Source organism: Homarus americanus, unplaced genomic scaffold, assembly GCF_018991925.1.
Source record: "Homarus americanus isolate GMGI-L3 unplaced genomic scaffold, GMGI_Hamer_2.0 scaffold39675, whole genome shotgun sequence".
Taxonomy (NCBI): Eukaryota; Metazoa; Arthropoda; class Malacostraca; order Decapoda; family Nephropidae; genus Homarus; species Homarus americanus.
This window is the reverse complement of record NW_024736071.1, coordinates 1,310,582-1,337,572: the sequence shown is the minus strand read 5'-3', so window position 1 is coordinate 1,337,572 and position 26,991 is coordinate 1,310,582. Positions and strand designations below refer to the sequence as shown.

Below are 26,991 nucleotides of genomic sequence, written 5' to 3'. Positions count from 1 at the left end.
AACCTAATACTCTATTTGCCTTATTTCGAACATTAACGCACTGTTTCCTCGGCCGAAGGTCCGGGCTTACAAGTACCCCTAAGTATTGCAGATGTCTGACCGCCCTTTTGATAAATTCCAGGAAATCATCCTAAAGAAGCGCATTGAAATAAAGTAGATTGAAGTGGAATTTTTTTTTTCGTATTGTAAGAAAGAAAAAAACAATCTTTTTATAAATATACACCGAGTAAATGGAAGAAGTTCATGCTTGATTACTGTTTTGATCTGCTAAGATGTGCGCATAATATTTTCCTTTGGATTCAAATTAACAATCCTTAATACACAGTTTGATAAGATCAATGAAAAATATGTTGAGACGGGTAAGGGAATATTCTCTAGGGAATCTGTGAGGAACTCAAGGAAATCATCAACTGGGACCTTTGCAGAGTGATGTTACATCAAAGCTAACCAGTATAAAATCATAATTAATGTGTAAGTTATTGGGTTTATCAACCAAATCCACATTATTTTTGATATTAGAGTTTGATATGTTGCCAACTAGGGGGTTCAGTAAACAAACTAACCATTAAGATAACTTATAAGTGATTGACCCAACTGAGCTAATAATGGGTCTTGATAAGACCGTACATGTATGGCAGTGAAGGAGATATTGAAGAAAATGTTTAATAAGATTACCTTCGCCTTTTCACCTTGTAATTCAACTGTCAGCAGGAACATTATAGAATCTAGTCTCATTAACATACCGAATCTGTCAACATCAATTTGAGTAATGCCATGTACAAACTGGACAATTTTGTGATTAAGAAGTTTTGTAACCAGGTGAAAGGGTTGGGTCACTCTACCTTATGACCTGAATATGGTGGACACCTGCTGCCCCTTGGGACTTGATCTCACTCTCCCTTACACAACATATGAGCCTTGTGAATAATTACTCAAAGTAATAAATGTAAAACAGATAGCAACGGAAAAAAAAATATATTGAGTGTTTATTATACTAATAGTAGAAGCCTCTGCTAACAAAATGGACCAGCTCAGGGGCCATTGTTAGTAAAGAAAATTTATAGATATAATTGCAATAACGGAAACATGGATAAATTCAAACAGCAAGCATTTTTAGCAGAATTTCATATTCCAGGATATAACCTCAATACAAATTTGACAGTAGGAAGGAGAGGTGGTGGTGTGGCAGTGTATATCAGGGTGTCATTAAAAAGCGCAATAAATCCAAACATTAAAACAAATAGCGACAATGAAAGTATTTGGGTGGGGTGGTGTTGAGGAGCAGTGAATCCGTAGTCATTGGTGTTATATATGAACCACCTAATTTGAGTAGGAACGATGGTAAGTGCTATGGGAGGAGGAAATAAAGAAGGCATCTAATAGAAACAATGTATGTATTCTAGGCGATTTCAACTTTTCAGGCATAGATTGGAAAAATCAACTTAGCGATAATGAATCTGAAAGATTTTCTAGAAAGTAGTACAAGGATAGTTTTTATATCAATTCATAAACTCGCCCACTAGAGGAAATAATATCCTCGATTTGGTTCTCAGTAATAATGAAAATCTAGTAAAGATGTTGGGATTGAGCGAACTGAGGAAACAGTGATCATAAAAGCCATATATTTTAACATAATATGGGATGGCGGGAAAGAAAATTAGCGGCCTTCATCGGATTTAGGAAAAGGCTAATTACGGTACATAAAGGGAAGACCTAAGGATGACCTATGGTCAAAAATTAATCCCCCACACCTCCGGAAACTGTCAACTTAGGACGGGATAGCGAATTTGAATTTAGCAGCTACTTATGAACAATTTTATTAGACAATCAATAATACCCAAAATAAACTACATCCCTAAAGAAAATTCAGATCGTCTGGAACCAGCAAAATGGATGAATAATAGACTCTTAGATCTTCTGGGAAAAAAGGAGTATATAGAAAAGTTAGAAAGGCGAAAATCACTTACTTGGTTACTATCAGAACCTAACAAGACAGGTAAAACAGAAATTAGGAAAGCGAAATTATGAAATCAAGGTAGCAAACGAATCGAAAAATAACCCCAAGCTTTTATCAACTGTATAAATCAAGGTTAGAGATACAATTGGTCCCCTTAAAACTACGACAGGAGAAATGACTGATGATATGAGTTAAATGTGTAGTCACGTTAAATAGTCATTTTCGCTCCGTATTCACAAATAGAAAACCTAGCACAGTTTCAGAAGTTCATAATTATATATAACGACAGTATAGAAAATATGTTGATGAATATCAATATTACTAAGCAACGATATTGCTTCAAGTAATTAACAAACTGAAGCCTCATAAATCGCCTGGTCAGGCAAGGGTATATGCTAGAATATTAAAAGAATGTAGAGATGAGTTGAGTAATCCATTAGCAGTTTATTTAATAAGTCGGTAGAATCGGGCCCAGTGCCAGAAGCTTGGAAACTTGCAAATGTGATTCCGATTTTCAAAAAGGGTGATAAATCAATAGCATCAAATTACCGTCATTAGTCTCACGTCAATCATAGGCAAAGTTGCTAGAGAGTCAGTGTGCTACAAAAATCAAGAAGCCACCTTAGAACATTCAACAATACATTCTTCTCCTTGGGTTCACCAGGGGCGTTCTTGTCTCACAATTTGTAGCTTTTTTTCTCCAGAAGTATGTAGGCGGTAGATAATGATAAATCATATGATATAATTTATTTAGATTTCAGTAAAAGCATTCGATGGGGAGTCCCTCAGAGAGATTGATAAGGAAGGTAGAAGCACATGGAATAGGTGGATCAGTATTAAATGGATGGAGTCATGGTTAACTGGTAGGAAGTAAAGTCAGCATAAATGGATTAAGTCAGACTGAGGTGCGAGTCCAAAGCGAGTTCCCCAGGGATCTGTATTAGGCCCTCTGCTTTTGTATATTCATTAATGATCTTGATTTTAGGCATAACTAGTAGGATTAGCAAATAGATTGCAGATGATACCAAAATAGGGAGGTGATAAATTCAGACAGTGACTTTGAACGCAACTTCAAAGAGATCTAGATACCTTACATGGTGGTCAGTAGACTGGCAAAATGAATTTTTAATACTGATAAATGCAAGGTGCAGATAGGAAGACGAATCTGTTGTTAAGTATAAACTAGGTAACACGGAAATAGAAAACTCGGTTTGTGAAAAGATCTGGGTGTATTTGGTAGCAACGACTTGAAACCTAGAAAACAATGTATTAGCGTTAGCAACAAGGCAAGCAAGTTCTTGGGTTCATATCTAGGTCTGTGAGTAACAGAACTGCTGACGTTATCTTGAAACTTTACCTAGCATTAGTGAGGCCACACATGGATTATGCGGTTCCAGTTCTGGTGTCCTTATTATAGAATGGACATAGATTCTTTTGGAAGAGTACAAAGAAGATAACAAAAAATGATCCCATAATATTAAAACCTTCCATATGAAGAAGAAAAGACTGAAAAGCTTGAACACATTCATTAGAGGCGTAATAGAGTTGGGGGAGATATGATAGGGTGTACAAATTGGGTAAGTGGGATTAACAAGGGTAAAATGGAAGATGTTCTGAAGCTCCAGTAATAACAGAAACTAACTAGAACAAATGGCTTTAAATTAGATAAATTCCGATTCAGAAAGGATATAGGCAAGCACTGGTTTGGTAATAGAGTTGTGGATATGTGGAATAGGCTACCGGAAGTGCTATAGTAGGATCAAGACGCTAGGGAGAAAACTTCAAGACAGAAGTTGGATGGAAGCACATGGAAGTGCTGGAATGGGTGTGAAAGGATCTGCCCTGTATGGGCCAGTCGGCCTCATGCAGTATCCCTTTCTTATGTTCTTATGTTCTTATGAATACAAAAGCAATTGGGAACTTCGTGTTTTCTTGTTGTAGTTTATCAGCATATACTTGGATCACGCGCACCTAGTGATTTATTTGCATATATATATATATATATATATATATATATATATATATATATATATATATATATATATATATATATATATATATATATATATATATATATATATATATATATATATATATATATATATATGTGTTACCAAATCAAGAAATTCCTTGCTTGCAAAGATGGGGATTAAATCAATACTCAGATTAATTATACAGACATAATTATTTGTAATTTAATCAAACAATTCATTATCTAGTGATGATTTCTTGATAGAAAATCTTAATTATACATAAACATAATTATTTATAATTCAATCACACATACCCTATATGGTGATAATTTCTCACTAAAAATTCATTTGCTTATAAAAATAAAATAAGTTTTCACCTTTAATTGACCTTAAAAAGCTTTATCACATAACTTCTACACTTAGGTAAACCATAAGCCTTTGTTCCAAGTTGTATACAGTATTCCTTTCCACCAATATGTTTAAAATACGTGGAAACCTCTTGGACTAGCCACAGTTTCAGACTTACAGCAAAGTTTTAACTGTTCCTTACAAACTGCACACTCACGAACCCCTGAAAAAATGTTTATTTTCAGTTCCTAACATATATATATATTTATATATATATTAATAATTCACTTTAAATCAGTGAAAATCACTTTACATAGAATCATTTAAGTTGCCAAGAAGTTCACCGAAATTTCACTCAAATATTTCCTATTAATAATAAGTAATACTGCACTTTGCTTTCTCACTGTTCAATTAAAAATTGGAGAAACTATAATATCTTTCTTATATTCACTGTTAAGTATCCTCACTAATTACTTACTGTATTAATTTAGTATTATCTTTAAGAATCATCACACAAAAACATTCTAACATGACTGAAAAATTCGATTGTTTACAAACTCAGCCTGATTACAATTTCACTATAGCAAGTTAATAATTCACTTGTAACAAATATTTTTAACTCTACATCTAACTCTAATCAATACTACAAAAATAACAGTTATCTTACCATCTTTTTTATGGTATTAACACTTAATTAAAAAATATATATATTAGAGGGAAAATTACATGTTGCCTCTCCAAAATATGAAATAACAATGGCGGCCTCCACACTCTCCATCACGAATAATTATAATATAATTTACACATTTCCAGTTTATTATATTAAATATATTATTAATTTTGTTCACATTATAATCTTATACATTTTATTTGAATGTTTATAACTCTGAAGAAACTTTTCTTTCATTATTACCCTGGCCTTCAGCCAGTGGTCCACAACCTGCAGTTCGCGGGCGCCCGGATCCATATTATGGATCCCGCAAGAGTTTATTAGAAAATTTTTAATTATTTGGGATTCTTTGTAAGAGTGAAATTAATGAGAATATATAAAAGTTGATACAACTTTATAGTTTGAGAAATAGGGAGAAGGAGGATCTGCGCGTTTGTCTTGGGTCTGTCGTGTACGGGACGTGTGTATTTACCCGACCCGAGCCCAGAGAGAGATCCAGCCTTCTCACTGGGGTAACAGCTGGACGTGTAAAACTGCAAATAACTGTACAGTATATATGAAAAAAAAAATTCTTGAATGTAGATCCAAAGTTCTGGCGCCCTCCACTATATTTACGATGATAAATGTGGCCCAGAGCTTACAAAAGGTTGGGGACCAATGAACTACATGAACAAATTTATCCACTCCCTTACAACACTCCAAAATTTCCACAAAACTTTCCCTCAGTCACTCCCAATTTATAAAGCAATCTGAAATATTTATAGGTACTCAGCTATATAAAAATGATCTATAATCATTAAGCTATCATGCAAATAGCATTTAAAAAGATAACGGTGTGTATTTACTGAGAAAATTACATATGTATTACCATAACATACAAAGTTTTAACAAGATGCAAACTTATTTTGCTGAATTTACATGGTTATAAAATTGAAAGATTTACTTCATATTTCCAAATGTTCTTCAATCCTCAAAATACTTCACACAAAACTTTAAATATTAAAATAATCAAAGATTACTTCACAATTCTAGTGTTTCTGTAAACAATGGTTACCAGTTGGTCATTCCATGCTCTTTCTTTTCAGAGCGACAACTAAACTAATTCTATTACGCCATTTTTGCGTCACATAGTCAGAATATTTTTTAGAAAAATATAAATTAAATTTTTGGTATAAAGTTACATAAAATCAATTCACTAACGTTACAACACCCCTCATCGTGCGTCACAACCCTCGTCATCCGTCACACCCCTCTTCGTCCGTCCCACCCATTATGCACATGCTGAGTTATTCCTATCAGATTCATTAATATATGAAGTATTTACCTTACTAAATTTCTTGTTTACCGCCTCCAAGAAACGAATCCATACTTACTTATGCAAACTAAGCTACTCGTTCCTACTCACCTAATGTCACCCAATCAGTGAAACGCATTTACAAATTACAACTCGAAGTATCATATCCTCTTAGAGTCCCCCCCCCCTCTTAAAAAAGGCTATTACAGAGTATCTAGTCCTCTTCCCTCTGCCATAAAGAATTCCTTAAGACGAACTATTTAAGGTGAGATGTACAATTCCTTCACCAATTTTCTCGTGTTGCTTTTATTGTAAGCTTCCTAGGGTCCTTCGGTGCTGAATTTCTGGGAGTCCTTCGATACCTTTAACTTAAACTCCAACTCCCGAAGAAGTTCTTACACCTTTCCAAGATGTCCCTCACTGTTAAGGGACAATTCTCGGTTCGTCTGTCTTCTAGGATCCTTTGGGGAATACCCGAAGGACTCGTCGATCCTCTCGGAGAACTGAAAAAGCTGAAGGAGTTTCTTGTCTTTCCAGATGAGGAGTTTGGTGAACATTCGGTGTCGGTGATGTTGGACGGCGAGGAGAGTGAGATCATGTTTATTGACCACCCAGCTGATGAGATGACGGTGAGTGTGTGGTGAGGCGAATGTGGGGTGAGGTGAGTGTGTGGTGAGGTAACTGTATGGTGAGGTGAGTGTGTGGTGAGGTGAATGTGTGGTGAGGTGAGTGTGTGGTGAGGTGAATGTGTGGTAAGGTGAGTTTCTGGTGCGGTGAGTGTGTGGGGAAGTGCTGATTTGACTTTCTGCCTCTAAAACACACAATTACAGGGTTTCAATTGTTTCTTTTACTATCGACAACACATCAAACCTGTTGTTTATCGTTTCTCACTCTTGATTTGTTTTTTTATTTGTGTTTTCATTTATTTATTACATTATTATTACTCCCGCCAATGGTTGACCTGAAGTGGCCTGTGTCCGGGTGGGCTAATCCCCGTAAAAAAAATTAAATAAATAATTCAATAAATCAACCAATCAAAATTATAATAATAAAAAAAATAAATACAAAATTTAAATAAAAGATCAAGTGTGAGAAACGATATATGTATGTTATGTTGTCAATGGTAAGAGAAACAATTGAGACCCTGCAATTGTGTAAAAGTCAGATCAGCAACCTGAAACTTGGTAAAAAAATTTGTGATGCCATATGGCAGCAGGGTATACCATTAGACAACACATTATGCTTCCAATATCTTCCCAGGTGGTAGTACCTCCCTGTTTGATAACAGCCTGCTACCTGGTGAGGTGAGTGTGTGGTGAGGCGAGTGTGTGTTTTGAAGCGAAGTGTGTGGTGAGGTGAGTGAGTAGTAAGGCATGTGTGTGAAGAGATGAGGGTGTGGTGAGGTGAGTATATGATGAGGTGAGTGTGTGATGAGGCGAGTGTGTGATGAGGCGAGTGTGTGGTAAGGTGAGAGTGTGATGAGGTGAGTGTGTGATGAGGTGAGTTTGTGATGAGGTGAGTGTAAGGATGAGGGGAGTGTGTGTTGAGGTGAGTGTGAGATGAGATACGTGTGTAGTGAGGCGAGTGTGTGGTGAGGTTAGTGCATGGTGAGGTGAGAGAGTGGTGAGGCGACTGTGTATTGAAGAGAGTGTGTGTGGTGAGATGAGTGTGAGGTGAGATGAGTGTGAGGTGAGGTGAGTGTGTAATAAGGTGAGTGCGTGGTAAGGTGAGTGTGTGGTGAGGTGAGTGCATGGTGAGGTGAGAGAGTGGTGAGGCGACTGTGTATTGAAGTGAGTGTGTGTGGTGAGATGAGTGTGTGGGAGATGAGTGTGTGGTGAAGTGAGTATGTGGTGAGGTGAGTGTGTGGTGAGGTAAGTGTGTGATGAGGTAAGTGTGGGATGGGTGAGTGTGTTGTGAAATGAGTGTGTGATAAGGTAAGTGGGTGTGGTGAGGTAGCTGTGTGATGATGTGAGTGTGTACTGACGGGAGTGTGAGGTTGAGGTGAGTGTGTGATGAAGTGAGTGTGTGTGTGGTGAGGTAAGTTTGTGGTGATGTGAGTGTGTGGTGAGGTGAGTGTGTGTTGAAGTGAATGTGTGATGATGTGAGTGTGTGGTTAGACGATTGTGTGATGATATGAGTGTGTGGTAAGTGGAGTGTGTGATGAGGTGAGTGTGTAGTGAGGTGAGTGCATGGTGAGGTGAGTGTGTGGCAGGCCGAATATGTGGAGAGGTGTGTGGGTGGTGAGGTGTGTGGGTGGTGAGGTGAGTGTGTGGTGAGGTGAGTGAGTAGTGGGGTGGTGTGTGGTGGGGTGGTGGTGGTGGTTGGTGTATGATGGGATGAGTGTGTGGTGGGGTTGGTGTGTGGTGGTGGTGTGGATGGATGAATGTGTGGTGAGGTGAGTGTGTGGTGAAGTGAGTGTTGTTGAGGTGATGTGTGTGGTTAAGTGAGTGGGTGGTGAAGTCAGTGTATAATGATGTGATTGTGTGGTAAGACGACTGTGTGATGATGTGAGTGTGATGATGTGAGTGTGTGGTGAGGTGAGTGTGTGGTGGTGGGTGTGTGTGGTGAGGTGAGTGTGGTGAGGTTAGTGTTTGGTGAGGTGAGTGTGTGGTGAGGTTAGTGTTTGGTGAGGTGGTGTGTTGAGGTTAGTGTGTGGTGAGGTTAGTGTTTGGTGAGGTGAGTGTGTGGTGAGGTTAGTGTTTGGTGAGGGTGGTGTGTGGTGAGGTGGAGTGTGTGGGGTTGAGTGTTTGGTGAGGGTGGGTGTGTGGTGGGGTTAGTGTTTGGTGGGGTGAGTGTGTGTTGGGGTTGGGTGTGTGGTGAGGTTGAGTGTTTGGTGAGGTGGTGTGGTGAGGTTGAGTGTTTGGTGAGGTGAGTGTGTGTTGAGGTTGGTGTGTGGTGGGGTTGAGTGTTTGGTGAGGTGAGTGTGTGGTTGGTGGTGTTGGGTGAGGTGAGTGTGTGGTAGTTAGTGTTTGGTGAGGGTTGGTGTGGGGTTAGTGTTTGGTGAGGGAGTGTGTGGTGAGGTGAGTGTGTGGTGGGGTGGTGTGGTGAGGTTAGTGTTTGGTGGGGTGAGTGCGTGGTGAGGTTAGTGTTTGGTGAGGTGAGTGTGGTGAGGTTAGTGTTTGGTGGGGTGAGTGTGTGGTGAGGTGAGTGTGTGGTGGGGTGAGTGTGTGTTGGGGTTAGTGTGTGGAGGTTGGTGTTTGGTGAGGTGAGTGTGTGGTATGGTGAGTGTTGGTGAGGTGGAGTGTGTGGTGAGGTTAGTGTTTGGTGGGGTTAGTGTGTGGTGAGGTTAGTGTTTGGTGAGGTGAGTGTGTGGTGAGGTTGGTGTTTGGTGAGGTGAGTGTGGGTGAGGTTAGTGTTTGGTGGGGTGAGTGTGTGGGGTGGGGTGGTGTGTGGTGGGGTGGGTGTGTGGTGAGGTGGGGTGTGTGGTGGGGTGAGTGTGTGGTGGGGTGGTGTGTGTGGTGGGGTGGGTGTGTGTGTGTGTGGTGGGGTGGGGTGTGTGGTGGGGTTAGTGTTTGGTGGGGTGGAGTGTGTGGTGGGGTGAGTGTGTGGTGAGGTTAGTGTTTGGTGAGATGAGTGTATATTGGGGGTGAATGTGTGATGAAGTGAGTGTGTGGTGGGCGGGGTGTGTGGTGATGTGGGTGTGTGGTAAGGCAGGTGTGTGGTGGGGGGTGTGTGTGTGTGTGGTGGGGTGAGTGTGTGGTGTGATGAGTGTTTAGTGAGGTGAGTGTGTAATGAGGTGAGTGTGTGATGAAGTGAGTGTGTGGTGGGGCAGATGTGTGTGGTGGGGAGTGTGTGTGGTAGGCAGGTGTGGACAGGGAGGTGTGGTTTGGTGAGTGTGTGGTGAGGTGAGAGGTGTGGTGGGGTGAGTGTGTGAGGTGAGTATGAGGTGAGGCGAGTATGTGGTGAATGCGAGTGTGTGGTGAGGAGAGTGTGTGATGAAGCAAGTGTATGGTGAGGTGAGTGTGTGGTGAAGTGAGTGTGGGGAGTGAGTGTGTGATGAAGCAAGTGTGTGGTAAGGCGAGTTGGTGGTGAAGTGAGTGTGTGGCGAGATGAGTGTTTGGTGAGATAAGAGTGCGGTAGGGCGAGTGTATGATAAGGGGAGTATGTGGTGAGACGAGACGAGTGTGTGGTGAGTTGAGTGTGTGATGAAACGCTTTTTGTGTGAAGTGAGGGTGGGTGGTGAGGCAAGTGTATGGTGATGGAGAGTGTATGGTAAGGTGAGTGTGGTGAGATGAGTGTATGGTGAGGCGAGTTTTTCGTAAGGTTAGTGTCAGGTGAAGTGAGTGTGTGGTAAGGCGATTATGTGGTGAGGCTAGTGTGTGGTGAGGCGAGTTTTTGGTGAGGCAAGTATTTGGTGAGATGAGTGTGTGGTGATGGTGTATGCTGATGTGAGTGTGTAACGTGATGAGTGTGTGGTAAGTGTATGGTGAGCTCTGTATATGTGGTAATGTGAATGTGTGGTGAGTGAATGGTGAGCGTATAATGTAGGAAGTGTGTTGTGAATATATAGTGAAGTGAGCATGTGATAAGTGTGTGATGTGGTAAGTTTATGATGTCGTGGTCGCTTGGTGTGGTGATTGTGTAGAGGAGGGAGTGAGTGTTTTGTGACTGTGTGATGTAGTGGGTGTGGTGAACATGTTGTGTCTGGTGAGTATGTGGTAAATATAAAGTGTAATGAGTGTATGGGGTTTCTTATGTAGTGGTGTGCAATGAGCGTGTGTGTGTGTGTGTGTGTGTGTGTGTTTGTGTGTGTGAGGAGGTGATTTTGTAGCAGGTTTGTCGTGTGGTGAGTGTGCATTGTGCGGTTTTTTTTTTCAAGCTGAGAAGATATGCCCCGCCCCCTCTTCAAGAGTTACAGCAGATTGACTGTTGCAAATCTGTCCGATTTCGTCCTGAAGTAATGATGTATTTCTAAATTAGTTTATTCATAATCGTTGGGATGACCGTTTCTGACGATAAAGATAATTTGCTAAATTATATAAAGATACATACATTCATTAATTCAAACATGAGCACGTAGGTAGTTTATCAGAAATTTTATATATGAATTAACTGTAGCAAATTACCTTCGGAGGACGCATTTAATATATACTTAATTTTACCCACAATAATGCATATTAACACAAATTGCGTATCAGTAATACTACATTATGCAAAAACAAACATTTTAAAAGATCAGAATCACATTGAAATGTTACATGGCCGTCAGCAGAGGCAGGAACTATAACTGCGAACAACTTCATATTTCTGCCTCTGCTGAAAGCTCGAACGGCCAAGCTCCTAGTCTGTCATACTCATCCACCAACTTTCATGGGCCGTGTAATATTTCATTGTGATTCTGATCTTTTAAAATGTTAGCTTTTGCATAATGAAGAATTACTGATACGTAATTTGTCTTAGTATTCCACATTGTGTTAAAAAAATAAGTATATATTAAATGCGCCTCCAAAGCGTGAATTTGCTACCAGAGTTTAACTGTTAATTCCCGTATAAGATTCCTGATAAACTTCCTATGCGCTCATGTTTGAAATTATGAATGTATGTATCTTTATATAATTTACTCAAATATCTTTCTTGTCAGAAACGGTCATCCCAACGATTATGAATAAACTAATTTAGAAATACATCATTGCGACGAAACCGGACAGATTTGTAAAGCCAATCAGCTGTAACTCTTGGAGGAGGAGGAGGGCATTTCTTCTCACCTGAGAAAAAAATCATTAGAGTGAGTTTGTGTTTATTGAGTGTGTGGATAGTGTTTAGTGAGTGTGTATTATAGTGATGTTGTGAGTGCTTAGTGAGTGTGTACTGTAGTGTTGTTGTGAGTGCTTAGTGTGTGTATATTGTAGTGTTGTTGTGAGTGCTTAGTGAGTGTGTATTGTAGTGTTGTTGTGAGTGCTTAGTGAGTGTGTATAATGTTGTTGTGAGTGCTAGTGAGTGTGTAGTGTTGTTGGGAGGTTAGGGAGTGTGTATTATAGTGAGGTGGAGTTTAGTGAGTGTGTATTATAGTGTTGTTGTGAGTGTTTAGTGAGTGTATTATAGTGATGTTGTGAGTGCTTAGTGAGTGTGTATTGTAGTGTTGTTGGGAGTGATTAGTGAGTGTGTATTGTAGTGTTGTGGAGTGCTTAGGAGTGTATAGTGATGTTGGGAGTGCTTAGTGAGTGTGTATTGTATGTTGTTGTGAGTGCTTAGGTGAGTGTGTATTGTAGTGTTGTTGGGAGTGCTTAGTGAGTGTGTATTGTAGTGATGTTGTGAGTGCTTAGTGGAGTGTGTATTATAGTGATGTTGTAGTGCTTAGGTGAGTGTGTATTATAGTGTTGTGAGTGCTTAGTGAGTGTATTAGAAGTGTTGTTGGGAGTGCTTAGTGAGTGTGTAATATAGTGTTGTGGAGTGCTAGTGAGTGTAGTGATGTTGGGGAGTGCTTAGAGTGTGTATTATAGTGTTGTTGGGAGTGCTTAGTGAGGTATTGTAGTGTTGTTGGGAGTGCTTAGTGAGTGTGTATTGTAGTGTTGTTGGGGAGGCTTAGTGAGTGTGTATTATAGTGTTGTTGGGAGGCTTAGTGAGTGTGTATTATAGTGTTGTTGTGGGAGTGCTTAGTGAGTGTATTAGTAGTGTTGTTGTATGCTTAGTGAGTGTGTATTAGAGTGTTGTTGGGAGGGTGCTGGGAGGCGGTGGTACTGTAGTGTTGTGAGTGCTTAGTGAGTGTGTATTGTAGTGTTGTTGTGAGTGCTAGTGTGTATATTGTAGTGTTGGGAGTGCTTAGTGAGTGTGTATTATAGTGATGTTGGAGTGCTTAGTGAGTGTGTGTATTGTAGTGTTGTTGTGAGTGCTTAGTGTGTATGTAGTGTTGTTGGGAGTGCTAGTGAGTGTATTGTAGTGTTGTTGTGAGTGCTTAGTGAGTGTGTATTGTAGTGTTGTTGAGTGCTAGTGAGTGTGTAGTTATAGTGTTGTTGTGAGTGCTTAGTGAGTGTGTATTATAGTGATGTTGTGAGTGCTAGTGAGTGTGTATTATAGTGTTGTTGTGAGTGCTTAGTGAGTGTGTACTGTAGTGATGTTGGGAGTGCTTAGTGAGTGTGAATGTCGTAGTGTTGGGAGTGCTTAGTGAGTGTGTATTGTAAGTTGAGGCTTAGTGAGTGTGTACTGTAGTGTTGTTGTGCTTAGTGTGTAGAAGTTGTTGGCAGTGCTTAGTGAGTGTGTATAGTGTTGTTGTGAGTGCAGTGAGTGTGTATTGTAGTGTTGTTGTGAGTGCTTAGATGTGTATTGTAGGTTGTTGTGAGTGCTTAGTGAGTGTGTATTATAGTGATGTTGTGAGTGCTTAGTGAGTGTACAGTGTTGTGAGTGCTTAGTGAGTGTATTATAGTGTTGTTGGGAGGCTTAGTGAGTGTATTATAGTGTTGTTGGGGAGTGCTTAGGTGAGTGTGTATTATGTGTTGTTGGGAGTGCTTAGTGAGTATAGTTAGCTGGGAGGCGAGTGAGTGTATTATAGTGTTGTTGGAGTGCTTAGGAGTGTGTATTGTAGTGTTGTTGAGTGCTTGAGTGTGTGTATTGTAGTGATGGAGTGCTTAGTGAGTGTGTATTGTAGTGTTGTTGGGAGGCTTAGTGAGTGTGTATTATATGATGTTGTGAGTGCTTAGTGAGGCATTATAGAGATGTGAGTGCTTAGTGAGTGTGTATTATAGTGTTGTTGGGAGTGCAGAGTGTGTACTGTAGTGTTGTTGGGAGTGCTTAGTGAGTGTGTATTGTAGTGTTGTTGGGAGTGCTTAGTGAGGTGTGTACTGGTGTTGTTGGGAGTGCTTAGTGAGTGTGTGTATTGTAGTGTTGGGGTGGTTAGTGGTGTATTTGGAGTGCTTAGGTGAGTGTGTGTTATTGTAGTGTTGTTGTGAGTGCTTAGTGAGTGTGTATTATAGTGTTGTTGGGAGTGCTTAGTGAGTGATGTAGTGTTGTTGGGAGGCTGGAGTGTATTGTAGTGTTGTTGTGAGTGCTTAGTGAGGTATTGTAGGTTGTTGGGATGAGAGTGGGATTATAGTGATGTGGAGTGCTTATGAGTGTGTATTGTAGTGTTGTTGGGAGTGCTTAGTGAGTGTGTGATTGTAGTGTGTTGTGAGTGCTTAGTGAGTGTGTATTATAGTGTTGTTGGGAGGCTTAGTGAGTGTGTATTATAGTGATGTTGGGAGCTAGTGAGTGTGTATTGTAGTGTTGTTGGGAGGTTTAGTGAGTGTGTATTGTAGTGTTGTTGGGAGTGCTTAGTGAGTGGTATTATAGTGTTGTTGGGAGTGCTTAGTGAGTGTGTATTATAGTGTTGTTGAGTGCTAGTGAGGATTGTGTGCTGGAGTGTGCTTAGTGAGGTGTATTGTAGTGTTGTTGTGAGTGCTTAGTGAGTGTATTGTAGTGTTGTTGTGAGTGCTTAGTGAGTGTGATTGTAGTGTTGTTGGGAGTGCTTAGTGAGTGTAGTGTTTGTTGGGCTTAGTGAGGTGATTGTAGTGTTGGGAGTGCTTAGTAGTGTGATTGTAATGTTGTTGGGGAGTGCTTAGTGAGGTGGATTATAGTGTTGTTGGGTGCGAGTGCGGGTATTATAGTGTGTTGGGAGCGGAGTGGTATTATAGTGTTGTTGTGAGTGCTTAGTGAGTGTGTATTATAGTGATGTTGTGAGTGCTTAGTGAGGGTATTGTAGTGTTGTTGGGAGTGCTTAGTGAGTGTATTGTAGTGTTGTTGTGAGTGCTTAGTGAGTGTGTATTATAGTGATGTTGGGAGTGCTTAGTGAGTGGTATTGTAGTGTTGTTGTGAGTGCTTAGTGAGTGTAATGGTGTTGTTGGGAGTGCTTAGTATGTGTATTGTAGTGATGTGGTGAGTGCTTAGTGAGTGTGTATAGTGATGTTGTGAGTGCTTAGTGAGTGTATTATAGTGTTGTTGTGAGTGCTTAGTGAGTGTGTATTGTAGTGTTGTTGGGAGTGCTTAGTGAGTGTGTATTATAGTGTTGTTGGAGTGCTTAGTGAGTGTGTATTATAGTGATGTTGGGAGGCTTAGTGAGTGTGTATTATAGTGTTGTTGTGAGTGCTAGTGAGTGTGTATTATGTAGTGTTGTTGGGAGTGCTTAGTGAGTGTATTATAGTGATGTTGGAGGCTAGTGTGTGTGTATTGTAGTGTTGTTGTGAGTGCTTAGTGAGTGTGTATTGTAGTGTTGTTGTGAGTGCTTAGTGAGTGTGTATTGTAGTGATGTTGTGAGTGTTTAGTGAGTGTGTGTATTATAGTGATGTTGGGAGTGCTTAGTGAGTGTGTATTGTAGTGATGTTGTGAGTGCTTAGTGAGTGTGTATTGTAGTGTTGTTGTGAGTGCTTAGGAGTGTGTATTGTAGTGTTGTTGTGAGTGCTTAGTGAGTGTGTGTATTATAGTGATGTTGTGAGTGCTTAGTGAGTGTGTATTGTAGTGTTGTTGTGAGTGCTTAGTGAGTGTGTATTGTAGTGATGTTGTGAGTGCTTAGTGAGTGTGTATAGTGATGTTGTGAGTGCTTAGTGAGTGTATTATAGTGATGTTGTGAGTGCTTAGTATGTATAGTGATGTTGTGAGTGCTTAGTGAGTGTGTGTATTATAGTGATGTTGTGAGTGCTAGTGAGTGTGTATTGTAGTGTTGTTGTGAGTGCTTAGTGAGTGTGTATTATAGTGATGTTGTGAGTGCTTAGTGAGTGTGTATTGTAGTGTTGTTGTGAGGTTTAGTGAGTGTGTATTATAGTGATGTTGTGAGTGCTTAGTGAGGTATCAGTGTTGTGGTGAGTGCTTAGTGAGTGTGTATTGTAGTGATGTTGTGAGTGCTTAGTGAGTGTATTGTAGTGTTGTTGTGAGTGTTTAGTGAGTGTGTATTATAGTGATGTTGTGAGTGTTTAGTGTGTGTATTATAGTGATGTTGTGAGTGTTTAGTGAGTGTGTATTGTAGTGTTGTGAGTGCTTAGTGTGTGTATTATAGTGATGTTGTGAGTGTTTAGTGAGTGTATTATAGTGATGTTGTGAGTGTTTAGTGAGTGTGTATTGTAGTGTTGTTGTGAGTGCTTAGTGAGTGTGTATTATAGTGATGTTGTGGGAGGTTTAGTGAGTGTGTATTATAGTGATGTTGTGAGTGTTTAGTGAGTGTATTGTAGTGTTGTTGTGAGTGTTTAGTGAGTGTGTATTAAAGTGATGTTGTGAGTGTTTAGTGAGTGTGTATTGTAGTGTTGTTGTGGAGTGCTTAGTGAGTGTGTATTGTGTGTGTTGTGAGTGTTTAGTGTGTATTATAGTGATGTTGTGAGTGTTTAGTGAGTGTGTATGTAGTGTTGTTGTGAGTGTTTAGTGTGTGTGTATTAGATGTTGTGAGTGCTTAGTGAGTGTGTACTGTAGTGTTGTTGTGAGTGCTTAGGAGTGTGTATTATAGTGATGTTGTGAGTGCTTAGTGTGTGTGTATTGTAGTTTTGTTGTGAGTGCTTAGTGAGTGTGTATTATAGTGATGTTGTGAGTGTTTAGTGAGTGTGTATTGTAGTGATGTTGTGAGTGCCTAGTGAGTGTGTATTGTAGTGTTGTTGTGAGTGCTTAGTGAGTGTGTATTATAGTGATGTTGTGAGTGTTTAGTGAGTGTGTATTATAGTGATGTTGTGAGTGCTTAGTGAGTGTGTATTATAGTGATGTTGTGAGTGCTTAGTGAGTGTGTATTATAGTGATGTTGTGAGTGTTTAGTGAGTGTGTATTATAGTGATGTGAGTGCTTAGTGAGTGTGTATTATAGTGATGTTGTGAGGGCTTAGTGAGTGTGTATTATAGTGATGTTGTGAGTGTTTAGTGAGTGTGTATTATAGTGATGTGAGTGCTTAGTGAGTGTGTATTATAGTGATGTTGTGAGGGCTTAGTGAGTGTGTATTATAGTGATGTTGTGAGTGTTTAGTGAGTTTGTATTATAGTGATGTTGTGAGTGCTTAGTGAGTGTGTATTATAGTGATGTTGTGAGTGCCTAGTGAGTGTGTATTATAGTGATGTTGTGAGTGCTTAGTGAGTGTGTATTATAGTGATGTTGTGAGTGTTTAGTGAGTGTGTATTATAGTGATGTTGTGAGTGCTTAGTGAGTGCTTATTGTAATGATACTGTGAGTGCTTAATTAGTGCGTATTATATTGATATTGTGAGTGTTTAGTGAGTGCTTATAGTAGTGATATTGTGAGTGCTTAGTGAGTGCGTATTGCATTGATGTGAGAGCTCAGTGAGTGCATATTGTATTGTCGTTGTGAGTGCTTAGTGACTGCGTATTGCAGTCAGTGCTCAGAGAGTGCGTATTGCAGTGATGTGAGTGCTTAATGAGTGCATAGTGTTGTAATATTGTGAGTGCTTATTGAATATTGTAATGAATGTGTGTAGTGAGTTATGTAGCAAGTGGCGTAGTGAAGAGTTTTTAGCGTGTGTTATGATGAGTGTGTGGTGAGATGCATTGATGCATGTGATGATTGAGGTGTAGTGAGTGTGTGGAGTAATGTGTACTGTGATAAGTGTGTGGTATAATGTTTATTGTTTTGAAGACCCACTCTAACCCACCCTACACACATAAAGACCCACCTTAACCCACCCTACACACATAAGACCAACCTTAACCCACCCTACACACATAAGACCCACCTTACCCCACCCTACACACATAAAGACCCACTTTAACCCACCTTAACCCACCCTACACACACATAAAGACCCACGTCAACCCACCCTACACACATACAAACCCACCCTACACACATAAGACCCACCTTAAACCTACACACATAAGACCCACCTTAACCCTCCCTACACACATAAATACCCACCTTAACCCACCCTACACATATAAAGGCCCACCTTAAACCACCCTACACACATAAGACCCACCTTAACCCACCCTACACACATAAATACCCACCTTAACCCACCCTACACATATAAAGGCCCACCTTAACCCACGCTACACACATAAGACCCACCATAGCCCACCACACAAACACCAGGATCCAAGACATGAACTGACCCACAAACAAAAAATCTTCACGCTCTTCACCCATGAACACCCACTTCAATCTACCTTTTCATATAACTCCTTCCCATCACACACACACACACACACACACTGACCCTCATCGTAATATAACCCTTCCCTTACTTTCCTCATATAGGTGGAAAACTACCTGTCGACGTACGAGCCTCATGCCTTCGTGGTGGTGTTCAGCGTAATCGAGCGCGGCAGCTACCAGCGGGCGGAGGAGGTGCTGCAATACCTATGGCGCCTTGACGTCATGACCAATAAGGGTGTCATTCTGGTGGCCAACAAAACGGATATCGTCAGGTCACGCTCTGTCACCTCCAAAGGTACTGTGCGTGGAGAGGTAATGTGTTTCCAAATGTGCCATATCCTGGAGTACTTGATGCAAAACTTTACTGTGTACCTAAAAGTTTGTGTTCGGTATCCAAATGTACTGGACATTCAGAAGTACTGGGTTACCAAATATGTTGTATGTCTAGAGGTACTAGATATCCAAAAGTACTATGTATCTAAATGTATAATGTCCAAATATACTATGTTCAAATATACTATATGCATATGAATTATGTCCATGGCACTAATATGTTCAAAGGTAAGGTCTCCAAAGTCAATATGTCCAACGTCACAGTATCTAAACTCGTCATGTCACGAAGCTTCGCAACTGCAACCGCAACTGCGAAGCAAGCGCATAAATTACAACACCCGCCGCTACAGAAACAACCGCACGAACCCACACTGTTGTCGCGATTGTAAAACAATCACAAACGAGGGTTGAGATCTGAGAAATTAATTGGGCAGTGGGACCTTTCAACCACTATTTTGCCTTTATGTACAATATACTACAATGATAGATAAAGAGAACAATGTTTTTCGATATTTACAGAGATAAATCTTGAGTAACTTGCATAATTACAGGTGACCATTTATGATCTTTTTCACACATGGAGTGTAAAAAAAATAGTAGTATTGGACAATCTGATGAGCATAAACTTGAATTCCCTGTCTTGTACAATCACGAGTCCCTGACCTGCACCATCCCTCCCCCTCCACTGACAACTAATCTCCCATTGCTGGCTGTCAACACCCCACTACCCCCCACCCCCTCCTCCCAGCCAACAAGGGAGGCAAGATGGCGGTGATCAGGATTTTACAGGATGAATTTGGTTTAGGCTTATAGTTTTCTTTTATAAAATGTCACAGATTTGACTTAGCAGAATATGCAGGGCCGGATTCAGGAGTGGGCAAAGTGGGCAGCTGCCCAGGGGCCTCCACAATCTGGGGGCCTCCACATATTACAATATTTTATTTATTTGTTTATTCATTTGGAAGGTTTTTATTTTCATTCTATAAAATTCATGTTTATCTATCACTTTTTTGTGTGTGTGTGTGTGTGTGTGTGTGTTGGGAATTTGTACACCATCAATAAATATACAGTTAATTAAACATTTCTCAATGTTCTAATTTCCTCAATATAACTGCATATGGCTTCAAAATTCTCCAAAGAAGTGTTCAAATTTCAAAATTTTCCCGGGGGGCTTACAGCGCTCCCCGGAACTCCCAGATGTTTAGGCTCGCTTCACTCGCCACCCCACCCTCTTGGGTAGTTATAATGAGGGGTGCCTCCACAAAGAGGCTGCCCATGGGCCTCCACAGGTCTAAATCCGGCACTGAGAATATGACTTGCATTGTTGGAATTTTTGTAATATAGCGATTAATGTGAGTATAAACATCTCATAGTTTGCACTGAGATTAAATTTTTAATCCTTCAGCTTAGAACATTATAGTACAAGTTATACGCTAAACTAAAGTAATACGTTGCTCAAAATTATAGCTTTTTCAAAGGGAAAAATCATAGGAAGATAAGTTGAAAAGTTCACACAGGTTACAGCATTAATCCAACCGCACCCGTGCAGTTGTGACTTCCTGACAACCTCAACTGTGTTACAGCCTTCACACCCTCTTCTAGGACTCGCCAGAGGATGTATAATCAGCCCACAGACCCATTATATCAGAGGAGACTCTGAAATAACAGCTTCTGTTAACAGAGAGATTAAATGTTAAACACAGACCCTGACCTTATTTCTGGCTAACAATCTCCTGACAGCTGACGGGTGTTTATTTTAATACCACTGTTTCCAATAAAACTGGTTTAATCAAAACACAGCTTTAAAATTACAACAAAATATATTTAACAACAAAAATATAATAAATATGTGCTCTCCTTCCATGTGCATACAAAAAAACCACAAAATATTCACTCAAAATAATGTTATCTCCACCAAATACAATGCTCTCTCACTACTGTAATATTCTTTAGACTATAATGAACATATTACACTTTAGTTAACACCATAATTATCCATGATTGCCCAGATAATAATAGATAAATGTGCACCACACAAACTTGACCCTCCTATCCTCCTCAACCTAGCTACCGAGAGTACCGCCAAACCCAGAACAATGTTCCAATACTTTCTTGTTTCATCAACATATAATTTCTATTTTTTTTATACTTCACCTGCTTCTTACAGTCTTGTATAGCTGTATACAAAATAAGAATGCATTCTACAAAGTTTACATAATGAATCAAATACTAGTATACATACTTATATAAAATAATCAAGGCATTTTTAAAAGTTTTTACCATAAGCTTGGAAATTCGATTCTAAAGAAAAACGGGAAACAACAGAAACTAAATACAATGGGTAGCTGAAACAAATATTGAGGGAAAGGGGAGACGACTGTAACAACTGCAATTATAGAGCTTTGAAATATGACAATCGTGACATCAGTAATCTAAACACATCATATCCAATGTATTACATAAGGCGAAGTACCATACTCACACTTATTTGTTCTATCCTCTTTTCTCATTGGTTCTGTCCTTTTTACTTCATCTTAATTTAATAAAATAAATTTTCTATAAGGTAAATGACAGGTCCTCACTTCTGGGACGTACAGTCCCGGACCGAAGTTCGTGATGCAGTCAAGGTGAAGGGAGTTAAGTCGGCCCACCCTTACTGGAAGGCGTGTCCATTGTCCAGCCATTGTCCCCTACACACAAACAAGCACCCAAGCAGTTCAACAATCGAGCTATGATACTTCCAAATTTCAATGATGGCTGGGAAAGGATGTCATTGTTTTGTTTAATAAGTTCACGAAACAATTTGCTCAATCAACTTTTACATACTGTAATTTGACATTATGGTGTACATTGACAGACTTGGACCGGGGCTGGTGTAAGACCTTGCGGCATCCATGCCGGACATGCATGGTTGTCGGTCACAGACTCACACTAGAATAGAATATCCCGTTACAGTACTCATACATCCTTTTTTCCTCACACAGCCAAACTCTGGAATGCTTTGGCTTCTTCTATGTTTCCATCCTCATACAATCTGTCTCACTTCAAAAGAACTGCGTTTCCGGCATCTTCGTGGTATAGATTAACACATTCTTTCTCCTCTATTTTCTTCATATTCCCCAGGACCCGTTATGGGTCTAACTAAAACTAAAAGCGATAATAGCTAAATCTATTAGAAATAAGTAAGTTATATAACAAATTTAAAGTAAAGTTTAAAATTTACTGAATTGGATGTAGGTGAGTATATCGAGGCTAACCCCGCCCCCTTTGTTATGATCAGCTGAACACGAGGTCTCTGTTATCTTGCCTGTATTATGGAGTGTAATTGTGAGCATGTGTTGTTGTCGACTTTTTCTTAATATGCCAAGGAATCAAACAATTTTAAATCAAAGAATATAAGTAATTGCTGTTAGTCTTCCACAGGGAATATATTTCAGTCTTACAATCACCATAAACTATCTCAAGAAACCTTCGATCCTCCCCCTTTAATGTGTTCTGAACTTACGACCATCTAGTTGCTGCCCAGAAATTCAACCTAATCCTCGACCCAGTCGCGGTGAATACGTAGAATTCCAAAACTTTATCAACGACATTTCGTAAATACCGATATCAATGATCTTCAGGTCACTCCCGGAACGAACCCTTCCGTTTGCATTATGTAACAGTGGCTCCAGTAAAAACAGTGTAAATCCCAGTTAAGTGTCATAACTCGGAGTCCTTTTCCGGAAGGAAAGGAATTCCCAGATTCATTTCGAGAAGTAAGTACAGTATGAACATAATGAATATATTGTAAGGGGTTTTATAATAGGAGGCTAGAGACGAATAATACAGTATTGTTTATACGCTAAGAATATCAGACACAGTGTTATTGGAGATGTGGTCTGAGAAGTTCCCTGTTGAAGTATTCTGAAATATGAGTTGAGCTCAGACCACAAAATGAACACTAAACTTTATCTTAATAAAGAAACAAAATCGTTCTTAGCGACGTAAATGTGAAGAAAAAACTTAGGATAGAAGAAATTATTCTTTTCTCCATGAGAGTTCTTCATTAATTCTTCAGGTATATAGTATAATTTACCTATATAACTCTATAATCATAGCAAATATTTTCACAACTTTTAATGTTTATGTCTTAGGAAGACGGTGGTGAAATGGATATACAGTTGTGCTCTTCTCCTGACCCATAATCCACAATTTTGAGTCTCGTGGCCGGCCGTTTGGCCCCCAGTCGACGTGATAAGCAGTAGAAGACCGTGTCGACCAAGCTGTCGCTTGTGTACTGTACAGTAGTTTTTTCTTCAATATATACTAACTAACTGTCAGGCCTATGAGATCCGCTGTTACTTTTCATACTGGTATTTAACCTGATTAGTTTTCAGTTTGATAGAGGCAAACGAATTAATACTTTTGTTACTATGAGCGATACAAAACAATACAAGCAATAAATTTATCTTGTGCGGAGCATTATTTATATTTCTTTAAGACGAAAAAGTTAGTGGAGATAATAGGGACGTTCCAAATGGTATATAACACAGCGTAATAACATTATTTTCTCGTAATTTGGAAGGATGTTTTTCTCATATTATTTGCCTCTAAAACATTCTACAATTGACCAAAATGTTATAGTAAACAAACATTGCAGTTTGTAGAGGAGTTTAGGACCTTTTCTATTTCTCTCTGTTAATAAAGATATAAATTACCTGTAAGAGAATTTTGACGGATATATTGATATGTTTCAAGAGAATGGGATCCTGTACAGACGACTTAGTGGTGTGGGAGGAGTTGTAGCACATATTGCTATTTTCCAAAAGCATTACAAATTTTAAAAGATAATTTGATAATAATTGTTTTTGGTGTATTATCTGGGAAAACTTTATAGGTGAGAGATGCAGTGAGAGATAATGAAAGAAAAGGATAAGAAGCACATAGGGAAGGAGAAGTGAAAATGACACAGAGAGAAAAAAATGTAAGAGTTATACTGAAATATAGGGAGTAAGATAAAGAATAGCTGAGAAAAAGAGGGTATTATTATCGTTTAAGTCGTCCAGCGAATTTTAGGATTTACGGTTAGGTTATGTTAGGTTAGGATAGGATAGGTTAGGTTAGGTTAGGCTAGGTTAGGTTCAAATTATGTTTTTCCGATGGCTTTTGATGTGTTTTGAGCAAATTCCAAATAGGTGGATGACTGAAACAATAATTTTACCGAAAAGAGAGAAGGGATTTAGAGATGATACAGTAGAGAGAGAGAGAGAGAGCGAGCGAGAGAGAGAGAAGGCAGACAGCCACAAACAGGCAGAGACAAAAGATAGACAAAAATATAAACTTAGAGAGATTAATGGAGTACGAAGGAATAATAGATAGAAAATGGTAGCTATATAAATCTTAACCAGTTATTCCGTTCAGACACAGTTCTGTGCTTGCAGTAACTGGTGCAAGTTTCAGACTTATAGACTCTTCATGAGATTGGTAAATAGAAGTATCACGAGATGGATAGATAATTATAGAGAAGACTAGATAAACGGAACAATATATAATTTCAAAAATTTAAAATCGACTTTTAAGATTTTTTTTCCTTCTCTCCTCACAGAGGGATCCAATCTGGCGGACTCCTATGACTGTAAATACATCGAGACCTCTAGCGGCTTCAACCACCAGGTGGACGAGCTCCTGGTGGGGATACTGAAACAGATCCGCCTCAAGACGCACAACCCAGAGGTCACAGCCAGGAAGCGTAGCACCAGAAGAAAAAAGTACAGGGGTTCCAAAACGTCAGCAAGCCTCAAGGTGAAGAGCTTCCTGACGAAGGTGTGTGGCAAAGAGACCAAGAGCAAGTCCTGCGAGAACCTCCACGTCCTCTGACTTCTCTCTCTCTCTCTCTCTCTCTCTCTCTCTCTCTCTCTCTATCTCTTTCTAAATCTCAAAGTGGCCTTTCTACGGTGGAGGAATATGTAGACGACGGAGAGCACAGTCTGTCCTCAACTTGGTGCCTGAAATGCATAGGAAATGGGTGCTTGAATTTGTGTTTGAGACCCATAGAACCTGGGCACTCTATTTGTATCTAAAAACAAACAGCAAAAAACATAGGAAATGTGTACACTTATTTTGCTTGCAGAATATTGAGAGTGTGCGACTGAGAGCATACAGGAATCAAGCAATTTGCTTTTGTAGAAAACACAAGTTATCCGCTTCAGAAATTTTTTTGGGGAAATTTATATAGTGTGAGTTTCTTGCTTTAGTGTATTAAAAAAATATTTTTCCTCGTTGAAAGACGTAATCTCTCCTAAGTGTGAGAACAAGTTACGTTATGTTTGATGCAGGAAGGCATATTTATCCAAGATCTTCAAACTAGATTTGCTTACAAAGTTTCATTTGGCAGCTGTAGAGAACGGGTAGATTTTACTTTCGATCTTTTTCTCGTTACACTGTCTTTCTACATTTAACATCACTAATTGATAAGAAAATCCGTGAAGCTTGTAGAACACAAACAATCTTTAGACACAAATAATCAGAAACAAATTGAGAGTTGCGGTTCACAAACGCGTATGACAGCGGCAGATGACAAGTAGAAGCAAACAACATTCACAATAATCATAAGATAACTTTTTAAGGTAGTAGTGATATCTATTAGTGTTATCGTCACACCAAAGAGATAGATAAGACGTGAATTTATAGTCATAAGTTGTTGTTCAAGCAAAGTTTGTTGCCAAGGCGTACCTTTTGGAAAACGAACCGTGAACAAAGTCACAAAAGTCATTTGTTATTCAGGCAATACGAATCAACCCAACTTAATATAACCAGCCCTAACAAAACGACTGTAGAGTATTTGAGAATTGATTAGGTTAGATTTAGTTTGGTTTGGCTCGTTTCGGTTTCTACTAAAACTTGTTTTATAGTTCCGTTTGTGGTATTATTTCATCCGTACATTTTCCTAAAAGTTTACATTCTGTTTTTAGGCGAAATGAACTCTGCCTGTTTATGCCGAGATAGTAGAGAGGATAATATTATTAGTTTAATATGATAAAGGTACGTAAGGATTATATATTATATAAATTATGTTTTCAAACTGGACATTGAGCTAAGGAGTTTGTACATGTTTTTTTAACAATAAAATATAATCTTATGTGGTCCTTGACGGCTAGCTGGGTCATTTCTATTAAAAGTTTTTATGAGTAAGCAATTCGACTTGGGGCGGGAAAGAATATATTATGGTGTGTTAGGTAGTGTATATGTGACTAAAATAAGCAGAAGCATATGTTGCTCTAACCAAAGATTATTTTGTGACTTTCTGATATCAGAAACAAACTACGATGCTGTTCACAATATATTTCTTGAGTATAAAAAACAAGCAATTTAAAGTAAGTAATTTAGTTGTAGTTTCTTATTAAACTTAACCATTTTAACAGCCAAGGAAGGTCTTTAACTACTGTTCACTAATCTTAGTTTCTACACTTGAAAACAACTTTTAAAAGTTGATAAGTCATTTCAAAATATTTTCCCTCTTTGTGTCTTTTATGATCGTTCTAAATCTTTCTTTCAATTGTATATTTAGTATTCTCCGTTTTGTGTTATTTTATATCTTTCTTTCTCTGCCTTTGATTTATTTAAATATTTTTCACCAGTATGTTTCTTTACTATGATAGTTTTCTCTCTCTTTCTCTTTCACTATATTGAATATTTTTTCACATTTTATATATTTTCTTAACATTTATATTCAATAATTCTTCGTCATTCTAGCCTTTGTTAATTCCTTATATCTGTTTATCTGTATCTATGCAAGTTCCTCTCAATACCATTTCTGCAAGATCAGGCACAGCAGGTTCTCTGTCAATAACCATCACTTTCACTGACAGGCTGTTGGAAGTTTTCTCCGCTTGACAGTATTATGACAGGAGGGCCAACACTCTCTGCAGTTTGTCTACCATATGTTGAAGAAGATATATATATATATATATATATATATATATATATATATATATATATATATATATATATATATATATATATTTTATATTACTAATACTGTACAGTATATTTAGGTGAGAATTCTTAGAGTTTTCTTTATGTTGTTTGGACTAGAAAGATGTTATTTTTTTATTCATGTTTTTTTTTTTTACTTTTTTTCACTGAACATTTCTTGTATTTCTTTGATACAATGGTGTTTCTTAGATGTATATTAGGAGGAAAGATTTTTGTTTGTTAATGTGTGATTTATAAAGAAAATAATGTACCCAGAATAATATTTCAAAAGGGCCATTAATCTCAAATAACCAAGAAGGCTGGACTTCTGTATTTTTCCGTTATATCCCCTCTTTTTTTCAATTAACCTAAGCTAAACTTACCTAACCTAACCTAGATTACGCGAGGTTTGGTT

At 38.9% G+C, this 26,991-nt stretch overlaps 1 protein-coding gene across 1 annotated transcript; it reads left to right on the top strand.

Annotated features, from left to right (window-relative positions):
* Window positions 1-6,784: 6,784 nt before the first annotated feature.
* On the top strand, window positions 6,785-26,550 carry LOC121871735 (GTP-binding protein RAD-like). Its single transcript, XM_042374147.1, has 3 exons — window positions 6,785-6,871; window positions 18,390-18,582; window positions 24,208-26,550. The coding sequence occupies exons 1-3, from the start codon at window positions 6,812-6,814 to the stop codon at window positions 24,477-24,479; spliced, it is 525 nt and encodes a 174-aa protein (XP_042230081.1). The 5' UTR covers window positions 6,785-6,811; the 3' UTR covers window positions 24,480-26,550.
* The last annotated feature ends 441 nt before the right edge of the window (window positions 26,551-26,991 follow it).